The sequence below is a fragment of the Podarcis tiliguerta genome, assembly GCF_965153285.1.
Source record: "Podarcis tiliguerta genome assembly, chromosome: 3".
In the NCBI taxonomy this organism is placed as follows: domain Eukaryota; kingdom Metazoa; phylum Chordata; class Lepidosauria; order Squamata; family Lacertidae; genus Podarcis; species Podarcis tiliguerta.
This window is the reverse complement of record NC_139536.1, coordinates 105,595,616-105,614,930: the sequence shown is the minus strand read 5'-3', so window position 1 is coordinate 105,614,930 and position 19,315 is coordinate 105,595,616. Positions and strand designations below refer to the sequence as shown.

The following is a 19,315-nucleotide window of genomic DNA, read 5'->3' as shown; positions in this document are numbered from 1 at the left end:
CAGACAATCTGGGGGTCAAAAAAGCCAAGGTTCCAAGGTCATAAGAAGCAAGAAGGTCTGGTCAGGAACTACAAATGTTGTTTCCAGCAACCGACTGAAGCTGGAAACCCTGCTTAAGAAAGCTGGAGCCAGCTGGTTCTCATCAGGAGCAAGAATGCTGATCAGAAGCAGGTGGAGTCACTTCACCTTCAGGCTGCTGCTCAGCAGGTGAAGCCAATCCCTGGCCCATGACACATAGCCACACAGGAATATTGGGGGGGGGATTTTCCAGCCCACCCTCCAATATGTATTCACGCCCCCCCCTCTATTCCATTTAAACTAATGGGAGAGAAAATAAATAAACCAGTTCTGAGACTATTTGATTGATTGATTGATTGATTGATTGATTGATTGATTGATTGCCTTTTCTGGAAGCACATCAAGGGAATGGGGACCCTAGTTATCCAAGACCTTCCCGTACCTGCACCCAACACACACTATTGCTGGCACTACTGCCTTTGAATCATCACCAACTATGCGGGAACAGTGGCAGAACTTCTGTTGCTCCATTGAGGAGGCAGCTGCTCACAAATCGTACTCTCAGGCAAGTGAGGCCTGCAGCAATGTTCAGCTTCTCAGCCATCCTTCCAGGGTGCATAGGATCACCCCTCTAATTTGAGGTGGAGAGTGTGTGAAGATGTGTTCCTCAATTTTTGACTGCCTGTTGCAGAAATGATCTGTGGAAGATCATCTTGGGTAAATGTATGAGAAGCAGTAAGAAGTGTATTGTAACACATTTAGTGAAAAGCATAATCTAATTTGTTCTGTTATGTTCTACTCCATATTCTCTTTTAGAGAAGAATTTACTCCTTTTTGGATGATCTTTTCCAGCAGCCATCCACAAAGTTCTCCCATGTTTAAAAACTAATTACGCTCGCTAATGTAATCAATTCTTAAGTGGCATAAGCGCATAATGACATCCAATTCTTCTAGATGGCATCACTGAACACGGGTGGTGTTTATCACATTATACATCACAGTGCAAAGCCATTCCATTAGTTACATTGTGTCATTGGTTATTAGAGCAACCTGATCTTCCGTACAGAATTCAGTTCATAATTCATTCCATAAGATTGAAGGAGGAGCACCAACAGGAATTGCAGTGGTGGAAATAAGCGAAAGGGTGCTCAAATACCAATGTTGAAGTTCCATTTGGCTATTTATCTCTAGGGATATGGGAAGACATTCATTTCAGTTTGTATTCAAAGCTGATACTACCTAATCTGCACTTTCTGGGACATCACATGATCCAAAATGCAACCGTCCTTCGAAATTTACTCTTCCCTGCGTTTGTGGTGCAATTCTCCAACCAAGCAACATGTATAGAAGCGCACATACTGGGATAAAGGGTGTATAGATAAGCAGATAGTTAAAAAAGCATGCAAAATGCATAATTTTTTTTGGGGGGGGGAATTGCTTTGCAAAAACATGAATGCTAAGCAAAATTGCATGTAAAAATGTGCACAGGCACCCCGCACTTAGGCACAATTGAGTTGCACACAACCATGCATATGTGCAGTGCCAGGAAATGAATAAGTAATTCAACTGAGACCTGGAAATGGTGGGAAAGAGCTGGAAAGTCCTTGGGGTGCATGAGGAGACCCTCCCCGGAGCAAAAAGTCCAGAAATGAAGGCTAAAAAGGCTTTAAAAAATAAAAAAAGAACTTATGGATTCCAAAATGGTGTATGGGAGCCTCTGCGATACAGGTGGTGCTGTGGTCTAAACTACTGAGCCTCTTGGGTTTGCCGATCAGAAGGTCAGCGGTTCAAATCCCTGTGACGGAGTGAGCTCCCATTGTTCTGTCCCAGCTCCTGCCAACCTAGCGGTTTGAAAGCACACCAGTGCAAGTAGATAAATAGGTACTGCTGTGGCAGGAAGGTAAATAGTGTTTCCATGCATTCTGGTTTCCGTCACAGTGTTCCATTGTGCCAGAAGCAGTTTAGTAATGCTGGCCACAAGACCTGGAAAGCTGTCTCTGGACAAACGCCGGCTCCCTCACCCTGAAAGCGAGATGAGCGTCGCAACCCCATAGTCATTTTTTACTAGACTTAACCATCTGGGGGTCCTTTACCTTTACCTATGGGAGCGCTCTCTACTGCCAATCTACCCTGCTCAGCAGCAGCGATACAGATACTATACTGCAGTAGGCTCAAGCGTGCTGTTCCGTGCCCTTTCTGGAAATCTGGAGTCAAAGGTATAAAAGGAGAAGGTATTTCTGATACTTCTTAAATCACCCTAGGTTCCCACTCTGATGATCGGGCAAAGGCGGGGCAGCAGGTGAGGGGAAAGTAAAGCTATGAAAGGAACCAAGTCATGGAACTTATCCCTTCCATCAGAAAAGGTACAAAAAACAAAGACAGGAAGCAAAGTGATATCATCCACAAGAAATTCAAAAAGCCAAAGGTAAAATCCACAGCAAAGGAAAAAGCTCAATTTTAGGGAGAGAAAGAGGGGGGAACTAAAGCAAGTGTAAAGTCACTGAATTTATTCAGGATTGAAGAGACTGGAGGTGCCACAGGGTAAAAGCAGTTTGGAAGCTTTTTAGAGGGTGTTCCCCACTTATGTGCATTTCATTTACGCACACAGGGGGGCTGTAACGTATCCCCCATGCAAGTGGGGAGTTGCCTATATATCATGAGAAATTTGCACTAAATGCTGGTTAATTTGAATATGCCACCTGCTGTAGAAATAATAATAATAATAATAATAATAATAATAATAATAATAATTTATTTATGTCCTGCCCTCCCCAGCCAAAGCTGGACTCAGAGCAGCTAACAACAATAAAAGTAACACAGCATATGTGGAGAACTGAAGTCAAGATAGGAAAAATGAGAAACAAAAAAACTGAAATGGACAGAACTTCCTGACAGTAAGAGCTGTTCGACAGTGGAATTTGCTGCCAAGGAGTGTGGTGGAGTCTCCTTCTTTGGAGGTCTTTAAGCAGAGGCTTGACAACCACATGTCAGGAGTGCTCTGATGGTGTTTCCTGCTTGGCAGGGGGTTGGACTCGATGGCCCTTGTGGTCTCTTCCAACTCTATGATTCTATGATTCTAGATTTGCTCATCCCAATATCTGGTAGACATTTTTTCTGCTCCAAAAGCACAGATTTCAAAAGGAAGCTTGAATACCGCATGCATTTATCACTGTTCTTTATGCCAGAGGCATAGAACTTCACACCCAGGGGCTGAATTCGATCTTTTCTTCTTGGCCCTCAGGAATGTCTCTTATGGCTGAACCTGCTTTTGTATGTTTCTTTAGTATTTTTGCCTGCCTCAAATTTACCCTCCACCATATAGCGCCTCTTGAGAGTAACGCATGGGCATGTGTTGAAACTAGCCTCCTTAATTTGCAGAAGTCAAAACTGCATGCATTCACTTCTGCCTCTGCCCCCACTCACAGCTCACAAACCTTGTGTGCCTCTTTATAATTTCATCAAGTTATGTGGGAGTTCCTTTCTTGTTTTCCTTTTCTTCCAAAAACCAGCTCATAGTCTTATGCCCAGGTATAGAGCCTTGCTGCTGACTTCTCTCCTCCAGCAGTTTTAGTGCTTGCTGCTAAATCGACACATTAAACAGCTGCCTTTCTTAAGCAAAATATCTACTGATCCGTGGACAGATGACATTGGATCCTTTTATTCTCTGCACTGAACGCAGCCATAAAATGCCTTGTTTTATTGGACTGTTTCTTCCCCTTGACGGAATTAGATTCATTCGGAGAATGGTAGTATCTACTTTGCTTGAAATGACAATGTGAGTGGGGGGGCATGTTGTGGCAGACACACCAAAGATGCCCAGGCCAGGTTTTTGAAAGGTTGTAGTACTATGACATAAAAGAGCTTGAATGGTCTCCTTCACTTTCATAAATTTGACTGTGCATATATTTGTTTAGTTACCTTTGGCAGTTTTGCCTTTTCACTTCTTCCACCTTTAATATCTTGACCACTGGCTTTCTTTAAAGCACCAGCAGAAATGAAAGTGAGTTTACTGCTGGTTTATTTATTTTTCCTTTCCCCTCATTGCAATTAATTAAGTGGTTGGATTTTCTTCAATGAGCAATGCTCATTAAGCTTCTATCTTACACAGAAATCTCAGTACATAGAGCACAGAACATATCCAAGGTTACTTGGCTGCAGCACAGAGCCATTTGTATATCTTTGCTTAAGCCTTTAAGACTGGCTTGCATCATTATTCTACTGTGAGACAGGTGTGGAGGGACTTTTCCCCAGGATGCAGCTAATCTTCACATCAATGAAACCAAATCCATGCTGCTTTAACGTTTGCCAGCATTGTCTAAACAAGTCGTCTTCAGTAAACAGATTCAAGATGGGTCAGTCAGCATGGTGTAGTGGTCAGAATGTTGCACTAGACTAGGATCAAGGAATAATAATATAATAATAATTTATTATTTATGCCCCGCCCATCTGGCTGGGTTTCCTCAGCCACTCTGGGTGGCTTCCAACAGAATATTTAAATACCACAATCTATTAAACATTAAAAGCTTCCCTAAACAGTGCTGGCTTCAGATGTCTTCTAAAGGTCTGGTGCAGTAGCTGTTTTTCTCTTTGACATCTGGTGGGAGGGCTTTCCACAGGGCAGGTGCCACTACCAAGAAGGCCCTCTGCCTGGTTCCCTGTAACTTGGCTTCTCGCAGGGAAGGAACCCCCAGAATGTTGATGTCATCTCAATCTACTAACACCACCACAACCAAAACATGTGGACAAGGATTAAAGAAGACTCCCGATTTAGCACACTGCCATCAATAGGAGGTTTTCTCTTTTCTTCATTAGCCCTTGCTGGTTTCAGTGTTTTAATCTTCAAGCACATGTTTGATGTGTTACTGCTAAACGATCTCTTAGGTTATGGGAAATCCTTCATGCAGAATTATGTTTTAAATGTTCTTGGTTCAGCTTTTGCCATGAAAGATGAGTGCACTAGACAGATGCTCAGCATGAGAAAGCAAAAAATAACAAGAAGGCACCTATTCTATGTATATCCGTCATATCAGAATGCCTATTATACACTATGCCTATTTGTCAGATTAGAGATTTTATCTGTGGATTTTGTTTGTTTAAAATATTTTGTTTCATTTATTAATTTTTTTACTTGCTGCATAAACTGCTTTGAGACTTTCTATGGCAAAAAGCAGTCTATTAATATTGGAGATAACAAATAAATAATTATGTGGGAGCTGGTTCCAATGGGTCACTTCTTTCCTGAAATGTGCAGCTTTCCCACACAGTAATGAAAACATACATCACACAAGGATCTGATTAGATGCAGCAGAGTAATTAATTAATGGTTAATTTACCTCCTTTGTTACTGTGGTAACTAATTTTGGTCCAATATATTTTTAGGGAAGGGATCAATGAGCTTGAAAATTCATGTAATTTGGATGGGCTGATCTTCTGCAGCTGGTACACTAAAGCAGTAGATTGAGATGGCAGCTTCAAGTTAGTGTCTGCAGTAGAATGGCAGTGAATCAATTCAGTGATTCAACTCCAACAAATGTCTGGTTGTTTCATTTTTTTAAAATGCAATTCCCTAACACTAAATGCTGTTTTTTGGACTTTTAAATCTCTCTCTATATATATATTAACAATATTTATTGTTTAAATCAACTTTTTTAAAAAAGTTATGGCTTCCCTAGTATATTTCATGTGTTGGGGACACTTCTAGTTTCACTGAGATTTTACAGTGCAATCTACACATTTCTACTGAGAATCATGGAATATTGAATTCACTGGTGCTTACTCCCAGGTAAAATGTGCACAGGGTTGTGACCTTAACACAACTCCATTTATGGAAAGTTGCATTTAGATGTACTGCATTTTACATTTAACACCAAGCCTTCCATTGGAAGTGAAATAAATTACTAGAAGTCCAGCTGTACGTCTTTGATATAAATAAGTAACTGTTGGTACGTAAAGTGTTGAAATATTTACTATGATTATAAAGGTATAGAAGCAAAAAAATAAGTAAATTCCATGAGCCTACACAGGGTCTTTAAAAGAGGGTCCATGAGACCTTATAGAATGTGCTCTTCATGTGTGTTGAGAAGGCTGGGGTATAAGAGAGACTGTCAGGCCACACATTGTGAAGCGGTCTAATTAAAACTGACATCCCATGTCAAGTGCTCCACAGAGCAAACCTTTTCATGTTTCTCATCTTAGCATGCACTCCACAGTCTGGATGATCTCCAGGCTTCTGTCAACCACCACCAGAAAATGGCGGTGGTCACATGGAATCAAGCCAAAAGGTAGAAGCCAGTCTACTGCAGGTGGATTGCCTTGCTTGGCCTCTATTGTGTAATCCACCACTTATTGCAACCTGTATAGAAGAACTCCCCTTAATTACAACCAGTCAGAAAGACATTTCAAAAGGCAGTGCAAAGTAGTATCACGTGTCTCTGGGAATTTGTTTGAGGAATCATGTTAATTTCATAAAATCCACCTACGGATGAGTTTGTCCTGTCAATATGGGTAAACTATTTGAGGAGTTAACGGTAAGGGTGCGTTCCTTCCCTCTGCGTGTGAGAGACAATGAGGTTGGAAGGAAAGTTTACTTGCTCCGGTTGGTTTCACTTGAGTGAGGTATTATTTTCTCAGGGCCTCCCCTCCATGCCCCACCTCACGCCTTTGCTAGTCGTTCAGTCTTTCCCTGTTTCATAAGTATTCATTTTCTGCATTGCCAGATATTCTAGCAAGCTAGCTATCAAGCCAAGCAGGCTCAACAATAGAGGTTATTGATAACTTGCTCTCCTCTCCTCGGCCACCAAATCCACACCGATCATGGGAACTGCAGCAATCGTTCCTTGTGGCTACAATAAACACGCTTTATTGACGCCTCGACCCCTTTCTAAGGGTATATTTGACTCCGTCGATGTCAGCTGACGACTTCCGAGCCTAGCACGCCAGAAGCAGCGCTTTAATTGTTTTGTAGGGAAAGCGCCGCCACCTCATCCACCACTTCTAAACAGGATCATGGAACGGGAGAGCGCTTTAACTTCGCCTCGCTAGGGTGTGAAATAAATAAAAGAGGCATTGCCTCTGGAAAAGGGATGTCGGGGAGGAGGAAAGGCTGTTGGGCTTCGACAATATAAGGCTGAACTGCCCAATGAATGTAAATGTTGGAGGGGGTGGTGGAATCGGAAACAGCGACACAACGACAGCTCTTTTTTTACGGTCTTAGGTGAGTACCGCAAGGAAATTATCGAGTTCCCTCCTATATGTCGATTTGCAATCCGCAGCTAGTTTGGACAGCTCCCCCCGACCTTCGGCTGTTCGCTCTCCGACACTGCAACAGCATAGCTGAGGAAAGCGTACCAACGGCGGCACTTCAGCACTAAGTTACTTTGGACAGCTCTCTCGCGACCCTCCTCTACAGTATTCGCTCTCCGACGCTGCAGCGGCATAGCGGAGGAGAGCGTGAAGTACCAGGCACTTCAGCACTAGGTTACTTTGGACAGCTCCCGCCGGCCTTCCACGTACACCCCGCCTCCCGCAGCTCGTATTACTCGAGCTTAGGAAAGTGATCGGAGTGCATTCGCCTCCGCGCAAGCAACACTACAGGAAGCGAAGCGAGCGAAGAGGAAAGACTCTTCCAGGAGCAGCTCCCACCCCGCCAAATATCTAAATATCCAGCTTCATCTTCGCCGGCTCTGCTTTGGAAGCATGGATCTGAGAAGGCGCGAGACCTCCTCATCCAGCCTAAGACTCCCTGTACTGCTTCTATTTTTATGTGAGTATCAATGCCTGCTTTTCCCATGCGGGTGGCGGACGACCAGCGCTACTTTCCTCTGGCGAGTCTGTCTATTTAGGCTGCGCATCACTAGCATCCCTGCTTTGAGGGCCGTCTGAGAAATGGGAAACAGCCATAAGACAGCCCTGCGTGTCTTGCGGTTGGTTGTGGGGAGATGACTATGATCTCTCCTCGGTCTTACTGGGAAGGATATGTCGATCAGCGGGCTGGGCTTTCGTTGGGAAATGCCGCGCAGTTAAGAAAGACAGGTAGTTTCCTACCCACATAATCAGACAAAAACTGACCGCTGATAAGAAACTCCCGTATTCAATAAAGCTTTGTGACTCAGAGTGCAATCTTTCTCAGAAGAATGCCTGATTGAGTTGAATAGGTCTTGGTCGCTAACAAATGCGTATAGGTTTGCATCTTAAACCTGAAAATCATGTCCCCTCCTGACTGTGATCTCTTATATATAACGCAGTGGCCGGCAGCGGGGCAGAGCAAGAAGTGGAGAACCTCTCCGGACTGTCTTCGAACCCCGAAAAGGCTATTTTTGTAGTTCGCGAAAATGGAACGACCTGTCTTATGGCGGAATTCGCGGCGAAGTTCATCGTCCCCTATGACGTGTGGGCCAGCAATTATGTAGATGTAAGGATCTTGCGCGCCAGATCTCTCTTGCCCCATCTCTCTCCAAACACGCACGCACACCGACTCCAACAACTTTGTGCATTTTGTCATCCAATAAAAGAGCGGGAAGGTTTAGCTTTAGTATTTCTGAAATGTTTGTTGATTTGAAATACTGTGTGACTGAGAGGGAGGGAGAAGCAGGAATAATCTAGAATATGAGGATCCCAAGCATGTTTCGCCTTAGTTCTTGCCTGATGTTGCTAAGGTAATGCACATCCCCAGCTCCCCACACACAAGAAGAAAATTAAAAAAACAACAACCCACACCGAATTTGCAAGTAGTTAAGCTTGGAATGAGAAAAGATTGTACTCGGAGAACAAACGCCCCCGCTCTCTCGCTCTCCCACCCCAAGGAATGCTGGCTCCTATCCATTGCTGGGGATTCTTGGGTTTGATGCTTTTATAAGTGCATAAAACTTGCTTTTTCATATGGGGGTGGAAAAGAGATCCGACCATATCTAACTGCCCATCTTGATCCTCCGGGACGGGGAGGCGGGTGGTGGTGGAGAGATTATGGGCAATTATTCTACCTGGCTGTGAACAGAGAAATCCGCTCATTTTTATGATCCTGCACGCACATGTATTCATTCCATCTGTTGTGGGTTGTTATTATAGCAGCATCGGGAAAAGGGGGATGGCTTTTGCCTCGGATGAAATCCTTAATAAAGGGGTTTTTTTTGGGGGGGGAGGTCGTTGGACTTCGGGGGTGGGGGGAGGTCGTTGGACTTCTCCGTTGACTGAGCCTGTTGTGCCCTTGTGTCCAGCTGATCACAGAGCAAGCCTATATCCCGCTTTCCCGAGGAGCAGAAGAGCAGGGGAAATGCGGCAGCAACGAAGCCGAGCTCCAGATTTTTTGGATAGACAAAGCTTACACCCTGCGACTTTACTTTGTCAAGGTAAATAATGGCGGCGGCAGGGTCACCCGCGTAGGAGCCCAGAAACTCAGGAAGAGTCAAAGGAGTGGGGATGAGAGACAGATGGAAATAAAGGGGAGAGCGTGAGAGAGAAAATGAGAGGCAGAGAAAACGGGCGGTCAAAAAACACCAGGATGGCATTATCTTTTATTTTTCTAGTTCGTACAGTATCCTTACTAAAGACCCACGAAGCGGTTCTTTCCCCGCAGCTTCTAAGTTCTTTCATGCCATGACAGATTTGAGAAATCGAGCAGCATTTTTATTTATTGTGAGGGCGCAGGGTTCCCAAAGCTCAACCAAAGTTCTCACCAGGCCGAAACGGGATGCGGAGGGTCCCAAGGGGGAAGCTTCCTTAATATCAACCGTTTGTCTTTCCTCTCTATCCCTCCCTCTTCCCTTCCCTTCCCCCGGTCTCCTCCACCCGAAATCGACAGGAGGGTCGCAACACCAGCACAGGGCCCGAGGCCTGGTGGAAAATGAACAAAGTCCAGTTCGTCTACGACAGCTCCGAGCGCACCTACTTCAAGGACGCGGTTAACCGTAAGTCCGGATGTGCTATATGACAGAGAGAGAGAGAGAGAGAGAGAGAGAGAGAGAGAGAGAGAGGCAGGCAGGCCTAGGAAACTCTAGAGAGCGGGGTTGTTTGGTGGCAGCAGATCAGGAGAGGAAGAAAGCGACATTGGAGTTCTCCATCACCTTCCTTTGAAAAGCGGGGGTGGGGGGGCTTTTCGGGGCTAGGGTTTGAGGACACAACATAGAGCACAACACAGCGCAATGCAGGCTTGGTTTCGTGGGCTCTTCAAGTCCGGATTGCGTCCCCGGCCTGTGCCTCTTTGTGCCAGCTCGCTCTGCTTTCACACGGAGCGTCGCTTCTCTCCGGTTTTTTGTCCGCTTTGCCTACCTTAAGCTAGATTCCTCTACACCCCCAAGCCCGCACTGCGGATAAAAACCGCATCCCTTCACCTCAAACCACCCTCCTTCCCTTGGGTGGATTGAACACATGCCCGGATTCGGGTGGATTTAGGCGCTGGATCCCCGCCTTCTATCTTCCCGTCCCTGTCTGCCTTGTTTCTCAGCGCCCTCCTGGAAGCGCAAAATCGACTTTGTGCGCAAAAAGCACAAAAGCGATTTTGTGCGCAAAATCGACTTATTTCAAGAGGCGTCTTTCTTCTGCCTTTGGGCCGCCTCGAAATGGCGAAAAAGGCCACGCTTTTCAAGAGTGAACGATTCGACGGATTGCCGATTACAAGCAGATTTCTGTCAATTCGGAGCCTTTTGAAACGAAGCGGTGGCCCGACACGTTACAAAGAACCGCGGGTGCAATCCGATGCCTATTTACCTGGGAGTAAGTCCTGCTCAATTCAAGGGAGTCTACTGAGTTATCATTGCCTAGAATTGCGTTGTGCGGCTGCGATCAAACTGAACTCAGTAAGACTCGCTTTGTAAGGAAACGTTCTTCCCATCAGGCTGCAAATCTGGTCTATGCGCACCTTTCAACAGATAGGGCTTGATACAATGGTTTCTCTGAAGACCAAAGCAATAAATTAATTAAATGTAAATACAAAAAACACTCCGATAGAGTTGTCTTTCTGGCGTGTTAACGAGAAAGTGCAAAATGGTAAATTAAAAACCAAAAGCTACATGCTACTACTCATCGCAGGAAGAAAAAACCACATATTTACAGCAACATGCCAGAACTAAAACAGGGGAAAAAATTATTAAGAAAATGAAATGTGCTCTCAACTCACAAATTAACACTGGTCTCCATTGGTACTGGTCTCCATTGGTAATGGTGATCCGGTGAAAGCTTTAATAGATGGATTTGCTGCCTATATGATTTGTCTCTTGTACCTATAGTTTAGGCTTCGCGTGTAAAGTATTTTTGAGTTTTACAGAATCAGGTTTGCAAGTATGGGTGAATTTCATGCTCTTATTGCAAGCACTTCAGAACATAGAGGCTGGGCTCCTAAACCTGTCTTCAAATGTAAATAACAAAACCAGCTCCTATTTTTTTTTCTTGTTATTGCTTGGACTTTGGGACTGTTCTTTCTAAATGCTCTTTTTAAAAAAACCACGAAGCCACCTCAGTTTTCCCTTCACTGAAATGGTGGTGGTGATTGCTTCATCCTGAATGCATCCAAATGCCCTAGAAGATGCGGGCAGCTTTTGGTGTAGTTTGTCTGTTGAAGATGATTCTGTCTCATTTTCTAGCATTACTCTCTCAACCTGATCTTAGATGTTCTCCTGCTGCCTCTGTTTGTTGCTGTGTATATCTGCAGTGCAGGATGTTCTGCAAGAGATTGTCTGTGGCTCCCCCCATCCTGGGATCCCCCCCCCTTTTGTCGCATTGAAGCAAACAAAAGTCACATCCACAGTTCATAAATTTCATCGCTTTTGAATATTTCCTGATATTCAGAAATTGAAGACAAAGTTTTATTTATCTCCTTCCTAAGTATAAATTGTGCTGAAAGTCATATTCATTTTAAAATAAAGTATAGGAGGGAAATCATGATTGATTTTCGAAAGGGTCTAAAAATCCACCTCGCCTCTGCACTAATAAATTTACTGAGAATTGTCATCGCATGCAAACATAGATTAGTTGTGGGTTTTTTAAAAAAAAGATTTAATTTTTGAAGGTTTAAAGTGCAATCTTAGATGTTCCTACATAGAAGTAAGTCTCATTGACTTCAAAAGAATCATACTCCCAAGTAAATGAGCATAGGTTCAATCCAGAGAAAGCAGTTCAGTGGGACATAGGTGCATAAGTTAAGCAGTTATGTGCCATTAATTTCAATACTCATTTTTCTTTATTTTTGGATTTCAGTCCTACTTATTAAGATTTATGGATTTACTTTAATCATATCAGCATCATGCACTGTCATTATTCTTACTTAAAATTAAGCACATTTACAAATCTGTATATGTTTCAGGTCTTGTTTTGGAATATTATCCCTGATTATTATTTATGTACAGTTTTGCTCGGAGTGCTGTGCTATGAGAACCAGTATCGCAAATGGCTAACGTGATGGATATTGGGTGTACAGATCAAATCCTGCCTCAGCTGCAATGCCTACTGAGCGGCCTTGGGCAAGTCACACACCCTCTCAATCTTATCTCACAGGGCATGTCCGAGGCTAAAATGCTGCCCTGGGGAAGATACAAATAGAATAGTCCTCGGGGACACAGCACGAGTGATGGCACTTTGAGTGATGCTGTGGGGATGCCTTCAGCAATTAAAATAAGAAAGAAAATCGAGTGCTATGCTGCATTTGCAAAGATGAATCTAGTAAGAGAAAGATGTTGCCAACACATCTCTTCTGGCAAAGCTGCATATCGAGTTAATAGTTGGTATTCTTTGGCATTATAATCATAGTTGCTGCCATAGCAAAAGCACATTAGTGCAAAGGACCCCAATAGGGTATATGGACACACACACACACTTTATGGTGATTTATAAATATTCTGACAAAGGGGTTTTTTTCCTCCATAATTCTCCAAGTGTTGGCAATTCTGCACATGGATATTTCTTCATTCTTAACCTCCACCCCCTCCCAATTCACCATCGTTGACAATAACAAGGCCTGTACCATAAATGTCCTGGGAAAGGGTTCTTGCCTTTTCCACAAATCTAGAAAGTCGTAGGAATTTTGGGTCTCACCAGAGTGTAAAGAATACACGAAACCAATGCACTGTGAAGTGGATGAGAGAGCCCTGCCTCTGTCCTCAGCCAGCTGTGGGAAAGCAAGATTTTCTGGCTATTAAGCTGGTCTGACCAATATGAATTGTTTGGGTGGAATCCAGGTTTGAAGACGGCAACTAAGGATGCAGTCCATGCCCCATCAGAAAGCTGACGAAGGGACCACTGGAAGTTGCTTAAGTCCACACACCTTTCGTGGTGGCCCTTTGTTCAATTGGAAGGGGAGGTTGTAGCCTCTGCCTGTCCCTCCTCATTAAGGGCATTCTGTTAAAGGGATCCAGGGTGTGGATTCTGTCCGATGCCCAGACATGGGCTAGGGCCATGCCACGACCCCAACAGGAATCCCTTGGGGTGCCCCTATTTGATGTAAGTCATAGGGGTCCCCCTGTTGGTGGTTCACCTTTAGATGGACTCCCTGAAGACAGGCAGGAGTCGATATATAGCCTGGCACCACCCAATGCCTAAGCCAAACTGCTCACATCTGTAACCAACAAAGTTGTAGCCTATTTGATCCCATAAACCAAAATGCTCCTGTCCATGTGTTTATTAATCACTAGGGAACTGTGGGTCATAGGACCTTGGCACACGACTGCTGTTCTGTCAGCAGACAGGAAGATAATGCAAGTGGGATGACACTTGCATCACTGAGATGGTCCCCTAGCAGTCTTCCACCAGTGGAATGGGGGAAAATGGGTCATGTTGGTAACAGGCTTAAGTGTGGTCAGTGAAAGCAGAGGAGTTATTGCCTCTTCAAATAGTAGGCAACATTGAGGATGCCAAGCCATAGGAGTGGTTCTCATCCATTGACATTTCTCTCTTTTTGGCAGCCGGGAAACACACATCTACCACACGCCATCTTTCTGCTTTAGTCACCCCAGCTGGGAAATCTTACGAATGCCAAGCTCAGCAGACAATCACCTTGACCTCCAGCGACCATCAAAAATCTGTAGTTCTCTTGCTGTCGGAGGTCCGCCTTCAGCCCTTTGACATCAGCTCTGATTTCACCTTCAGTGAAGGTAAGGGTCTTGCGGGTGCTGGGAGATGTCTGGGTACCATTTGGAAAGATGAGGTGGCAGCACTTGACCAGCAAAGCAGGCAGTTTCCATGGAAAGCTGGGATGGAGAAGGGGCACAACACACCTTCTTTATTATTATTTTTGAAAGAATAAGTTATCCTGTCCGGAATATCAGACAAAGGCTAAAAATAGCATTCCTTCAGCTAGGAATAAGCAGATTTTCCCCATCCCATTATTATCCTAGAATGGATGCTTTTTCCATCAAGGACCATTGACTCACAAATAAAATCATTTGTGGGCACAAACAAGTGTTCACTAAGTGTATTAATTTACAACTTAATTGTATTACAGGTTCTTAATTTCTAAAAATAAATGGCATAAATAAATACAAATGCTATAACGGCTAGGAAGATAAGAGCTAAGTTGCCTGGTCCTGAAGATGCATTAGGTTGAGGACAATACTATAATTATTCCTGGAGAAGGAGGCAGGTGAAGACATGCTCCTACTACTTCAATTGAGTAGATCTTCTTTACTTCTAACTTTCTTTGTTGGAGCAATAGCGACAAGCACTGGGCTGAATGGAAGCAAGATTCATCAGTGAAGAATCCTGAAAATGGGGGTTTAACGTGGATAATTTCTAACATGATTCCCCCGCCCTTAGTTTTCCATTCATAGCTGAAAGTGCTTTGTAGCTGTGACCAAGGATTCTATATTGCTCACTTCTTATAACCAATCACTATTTTGGCAAAATGTCACAGCCAAAAGGGCAATGTCCAAATCCTTTGCTTCACCTTCTTTAGTCGTGCTCTAAATTTTATGAGCAGTAAACCATTACCAATGTCTTTAGCCAACCGCCTTTCTTATAGAATAGATATTGTAGATACAGTGGTACCTCTGGATGCGAACGGGGTCCATTCCGGAGCCCCATTCGCATCCTGAAGCGAACGCAACCCACATCTGCATGTGCGTGGGTCACGATTTATAGCATCTGCGCATGCGCGTGACATCATTTTGAGCGTCTGCGCATGCGTGAGCGGCGAAACCTGGAAATAATGCATTCCATTACTTCCGGGTCGCCGCAGAGCACAACCCAAAAACGCTCAACCCGAAGCTACTTTAACCCGAGATATGACTGTACTCATAAACTACTCATGGCAGAAAAAAAGTGGAAGGTTTCAGGTTTACGAAATGTTCTGGATTTCCGTGTGATTATATATATGGAGGTGGAAAATTGTTAATTGTTGGCATATGAGTGTCAAAGTCTTATATGCACAGGTAGAAACAAAACATAAGAAGGACCCTGTTGCATTACCCCAAGGGTCCTGTTAGTCCAGCATCCACTGTCCAATAGCAACCAACCAATGGCTTCTGGAAATCCCAGGTGTAGGAAATGAAGGCAAGAACCCTTCCTTACTTTGACCCCTAGCAATGGGTATTCAGAGGTAATCAGACTCTCAACACAGATATTCATTTTATCTATCATGGCAAATAGCCATTGCCAGACCTATCCGTCTAATCTGAATATTTAGTTTTATCATGTATATTTCTTCCTTTAAAAAACAAGAAAATTACGTATACTGTATTTTGACAAATTATACGTTGACTTGTTTTTAATGAATATTTTATATTGTTTTATGTTAACTGCTTAAAGGTCTTGATAATTAGATGGTATATACATCCTGTTAATTTTTAAAAAGTCCATCCTCTTTTTAAAGCTGTCTGGGCCAATCACCATTACTATATCTCCTGGCAGTGAATTCTACAAATTAATTAAGTGTTGCAAAAATAAGTTATTTCTACTTTCTGCTCTGAAACTACTGCCCATCAGTTTAACTCAGTGACCCCAAGGGTTAATGCGAAGACCGAAGACTAGGGTTAAGACGTCTTGTGCACCATTTAGGATTTTGTGCACATCTGACCTTAGTCACCTGTTTTTCCTTAATGATAAAATTACAAACTATGTCAATTTCAAAGGGAAGGCACTCCAGTTTCTTGATCATTTTGGTTACCACTTTCCAGCCCTAGCTCAGTACGGTCAGCAATGACTGCAGCAACAGTGGCATGTTGGGGGACTGGAAAGACCATACCAGCAGGATGAGTGGGAGAAGCATTCTTGCATTACTTTGTTATTTTCAGGGCTGCCCGTTAAATGATTTCCTTCCTATTGTTTCCAATGGAAGGGAAAATACTTACAGCAGCTCCAGGACTGGCATATGTTTCTCCCTGTTTCAGTGACATGTTGGGGAACTGGAAGGCCATGGATCTTTTCGATCAATGCCTTCCCCCAGTGTCAGGTGTCAGGGAATCTGATCCCGCCATGGTAAGCTGCCAGGAATAGTTAGACAAGGAAAGCTCGTACCAGTGTCTTTTATTCAATATTCACAGAGAGAGGCTTGGAAATTAATGGCGTTGTTTTGAGTAAACTCCACCCTCCTTCTCTCCTCAATCATCATCAGCAGCAGCCACCTTATGGTGGCCTCTTAGGGCCATTTGCCTCCGAGCCCTTTGCTCTCCTACTTTCAATGTTTGCCGGGTTCTGGGAGAAGGAGGGTCTGGAATGCTTTCTAGTGATAATGTGTCAGCCTGGCTCTGTTTCCCCCGCCTCTTCTCCCATTATTTCCCAACTTTGCCCCTCATCTACCTCTGAGCCGTGACCATCTGCAAACCACTACTGTAAATCTATACTGTCTTCCTCTTCTCTGGAAGGTTCAGGAGGAGGGGGGAAGTGGTCTCCACCAGTCATCTGACGATGTCCAGTCCCTGACACCCAGTCTGCTGTGACATTCCCTCATGCAGCCTTCTTCCCCTGCATGTGAACTTCCTGGAGCCATCATGGCCATTGCAGAAAACAGGATGCTTGACTAGATGGGCCATTGGTCTAATCCAGAGGGATTATACCTATGTTCTCCAAACTGTCCAATTTCCCACTTAACCATGGAGCTCACAGGGTGACTCCGGGCCATATTTTTGTTTTCAGTCTGGCTTACGTCACAGGGCTGTTGTGGGAATATTGTATGTGCTGCCTTGAGCTCTTTGTATGGAAAAGAGTCCATTTTGCTTCATATAAGCTCATGTTTACTGGTACAGAAAATAACTCTCTCTCTGTCTCACTGCCCCTCCCTGTTTTTTATTCATTATATTGCAGAACATAAGTGCCCAGTAGACCAAAGAGAACAGTTGGAAGAAACCCTCCCTCTCATTCTGGGCTTGATCTTGGGACTTGTTATTGTGATCACTCTTGGCGTTTACCATCTCCACCTCAAAATGACCGCTAGTCAAGTCCAAATCCCACGAGACAGATCTGAGTACAAACATATGGGATAGTAGCTGGCACGCTCACCAGTCAGCTGAAGCAAAAGCACTTTTTTCTCCTGTAGGCCAGGGGCTCCCATGGGATGAAATAAAACTTAACTACTTTATAATGACCAAAAGGGGGAGGGCAGGAAAGGGTGGGGCGGGGGGCAGCGGGAGCAATCATTTCTCAAAAGTCAGTACTTCAGAGCACAAGGCCTCATTTTCTTCTTGGAAGGACCATTGATGTAAAATGGCAGCTTCCTTCCCATTCATGTTCTGAGGGGAGAAATTAGGATGGAGGTGTGTGTTTTGCTCTGAGTACTGCTTGAGCTGCTGCCGCTGCTGGTGCTAGGATGGGTTGGATCCAATGATCTGGGAATGGAGATCCATAATTTTAATGGAAGGAGTGAGGAAAGACATATTTTCCCCCTTTTATCCTACAGCCCTGTATGCTTCTTGAAAAAAATGGATAGGAGGCTGAAGGAGAACAGAAAATGATGAAGATCATCTCCAAACCTTCCATGAATGAAACCTCCTCTGGGCTTTTCCTTATGAATGGAAGGACTTTTTCCATCCATGGAAAAGCTTCTTTGGATCCAACCCATCACCCTATATTCCCAAAGCTCCAACTTTTCCTATGGGAGCAAAGGGATGGTTAAGGAGCCGGGAATCTAGGATAGCACCCTATGGAGACATTCCCCAAGGAATGATGCCATTTTGAAAAAGAAACAAAAATACCAGCCAAATCCTGCTCACCTTATGTTAAGCCGCCACAGCTTCACTTCAAGTTCATCTCAACCAAGAATCTATTTCAATCAGGCAGGGTGGGTGGGGGAAGAGAAAAGAATCCATGATCTTAGCTTGAGGAAAATTTGTTTTTTGCTTAATGGGAATGCTTTAGCACCAAAACAACTTTATAGTTGTTGCTGCTCAAAACATAAGAGCGTCATGCTATGGTAAGCCAAGTGAGAAATGCTTCTGGGCTGAGCACCTTGCATGTACTGTGATTGGAAAAAAAAAAAATGCCTACGACTCCATGATGACTTCATTTAAGACAACAACCACAAAACGTTCATATGACTATGCAGATATCTTCAGGTGTTATAAATATATATGTGTAAATATATATATGGGGGAAAAACCCCTCCCAATAAATCCTGAATTATGTTGATTAATGCAGAGTATTTTTGAAACCTAAGCAAATATATAAATATGTAAAATAATATTTTATTGGCATTCTTATTCATTTGGAAGTGACCTCTGCTTCTGTACAAATAATGAGATGCAAATAAAATGCCAGGCGGATTTGGTAAATGAGCACCTCGTATCAGTGCTTCCCTTACAAAGGCCTTCGGCAGGTGGAGTAAGGGTGTTTCCTTGAGAGAAGCTAGCCCCATTCCAGGTCATCACACTTCGCAGGGGTGGCGAAATAATGCCAACGAAAGGGAAATTCTGTATCTTCTGCATAAGTCACTTCCATCAAGTTTAGGTGGCTCAGATGAACACCACACACATTTGAAGATCTCCCTTTCTGGATCAGGCCTGTCATGGGGCCAAATGGCACATTAAGAGCGCATAAGTAGCATGCATAGGACTGGTCACATCTTATATAAAAAAATAAGACTGCCACAACTTCAGATGCTGTTCTGTGCAGAACAGGGGTCAGAAAACTTTTTCAGCAGGGGGCTGGTCCACTGTCCCTCAGACCTTGTGGGGGGCCGGACTATATTTGGGGGGGGGGAATTAAGGAATTCCTATGCCCCACAAATAACCCAGAGATGCATTTTAAATCAAAGCACACATTCTACTCATGTAAAAACATGCTGATTCCCAGACCATCTGTGGGCCAGATTTAGAAGGCGATTGGGCCTGATTTGGCCCCCAGGCCTTAGTTTGCCTACCCATGATCTAGGACAAAAACCCCCACA

General features: G+C 43.9%; 1 protein-coding gene across 1 annotated transcript; it reads left to right on the top strand.

Moving 5' to 3' along the window:
* The first annotated feature begins 6,923 nt into the window (after positions 1 to 6,923).
* On the top strand, positions 6,924 to 18,562 carry LAMP5 (lysosomal associated membrane protein family member 5). Its single transcript, XM_083433799.1, has 6 exons — positions 6,924 to 7,780; positions 8,262 to 8,428; positions 9,231 to 9,362; positions 9,815 to 9,920; positions 13,905 to 14,093; positions 17,239 to 18,562. The coding sequence occupies exons 1-6, from the start codon at positions 7,714 to 7,716 to the stop codon at positions 17,415 to 17,417; spliced, it is 840 nt and encodes a 279-aa protein (XP_083289925.1). The 5' UTR covers positions 6,924 to 7,713; the 3' UTR covers positions 17,418 to 18,562.
* The last annotated feature ends 753 nt before the right edge of the window (positions 18,563 to 19,315 follow it).

Coding starts and splice junctions, on each gene's coding strand:
- LAMP5 (XM_083433799.1), top strand. CDS start 7,714: ATGGATCTGAGAAGGCGCGAGACCTCCTCATCCAGCCTAAGACTCCCT. Junction 7,781..8,261: donor TGTACTGCTTCTATTTTTAT/GTGAGTATCAAT, acceptor TATATAACGCAG/TGGCCGGCAGCGGGGCAGAG. Junction 9,363..9,814: donor TGCGACTTTACTTTGTCAAG/GTAAATAATGGC, acceptor CGAAATCGACAG/GAGGGTCGCAACACCAGCAC.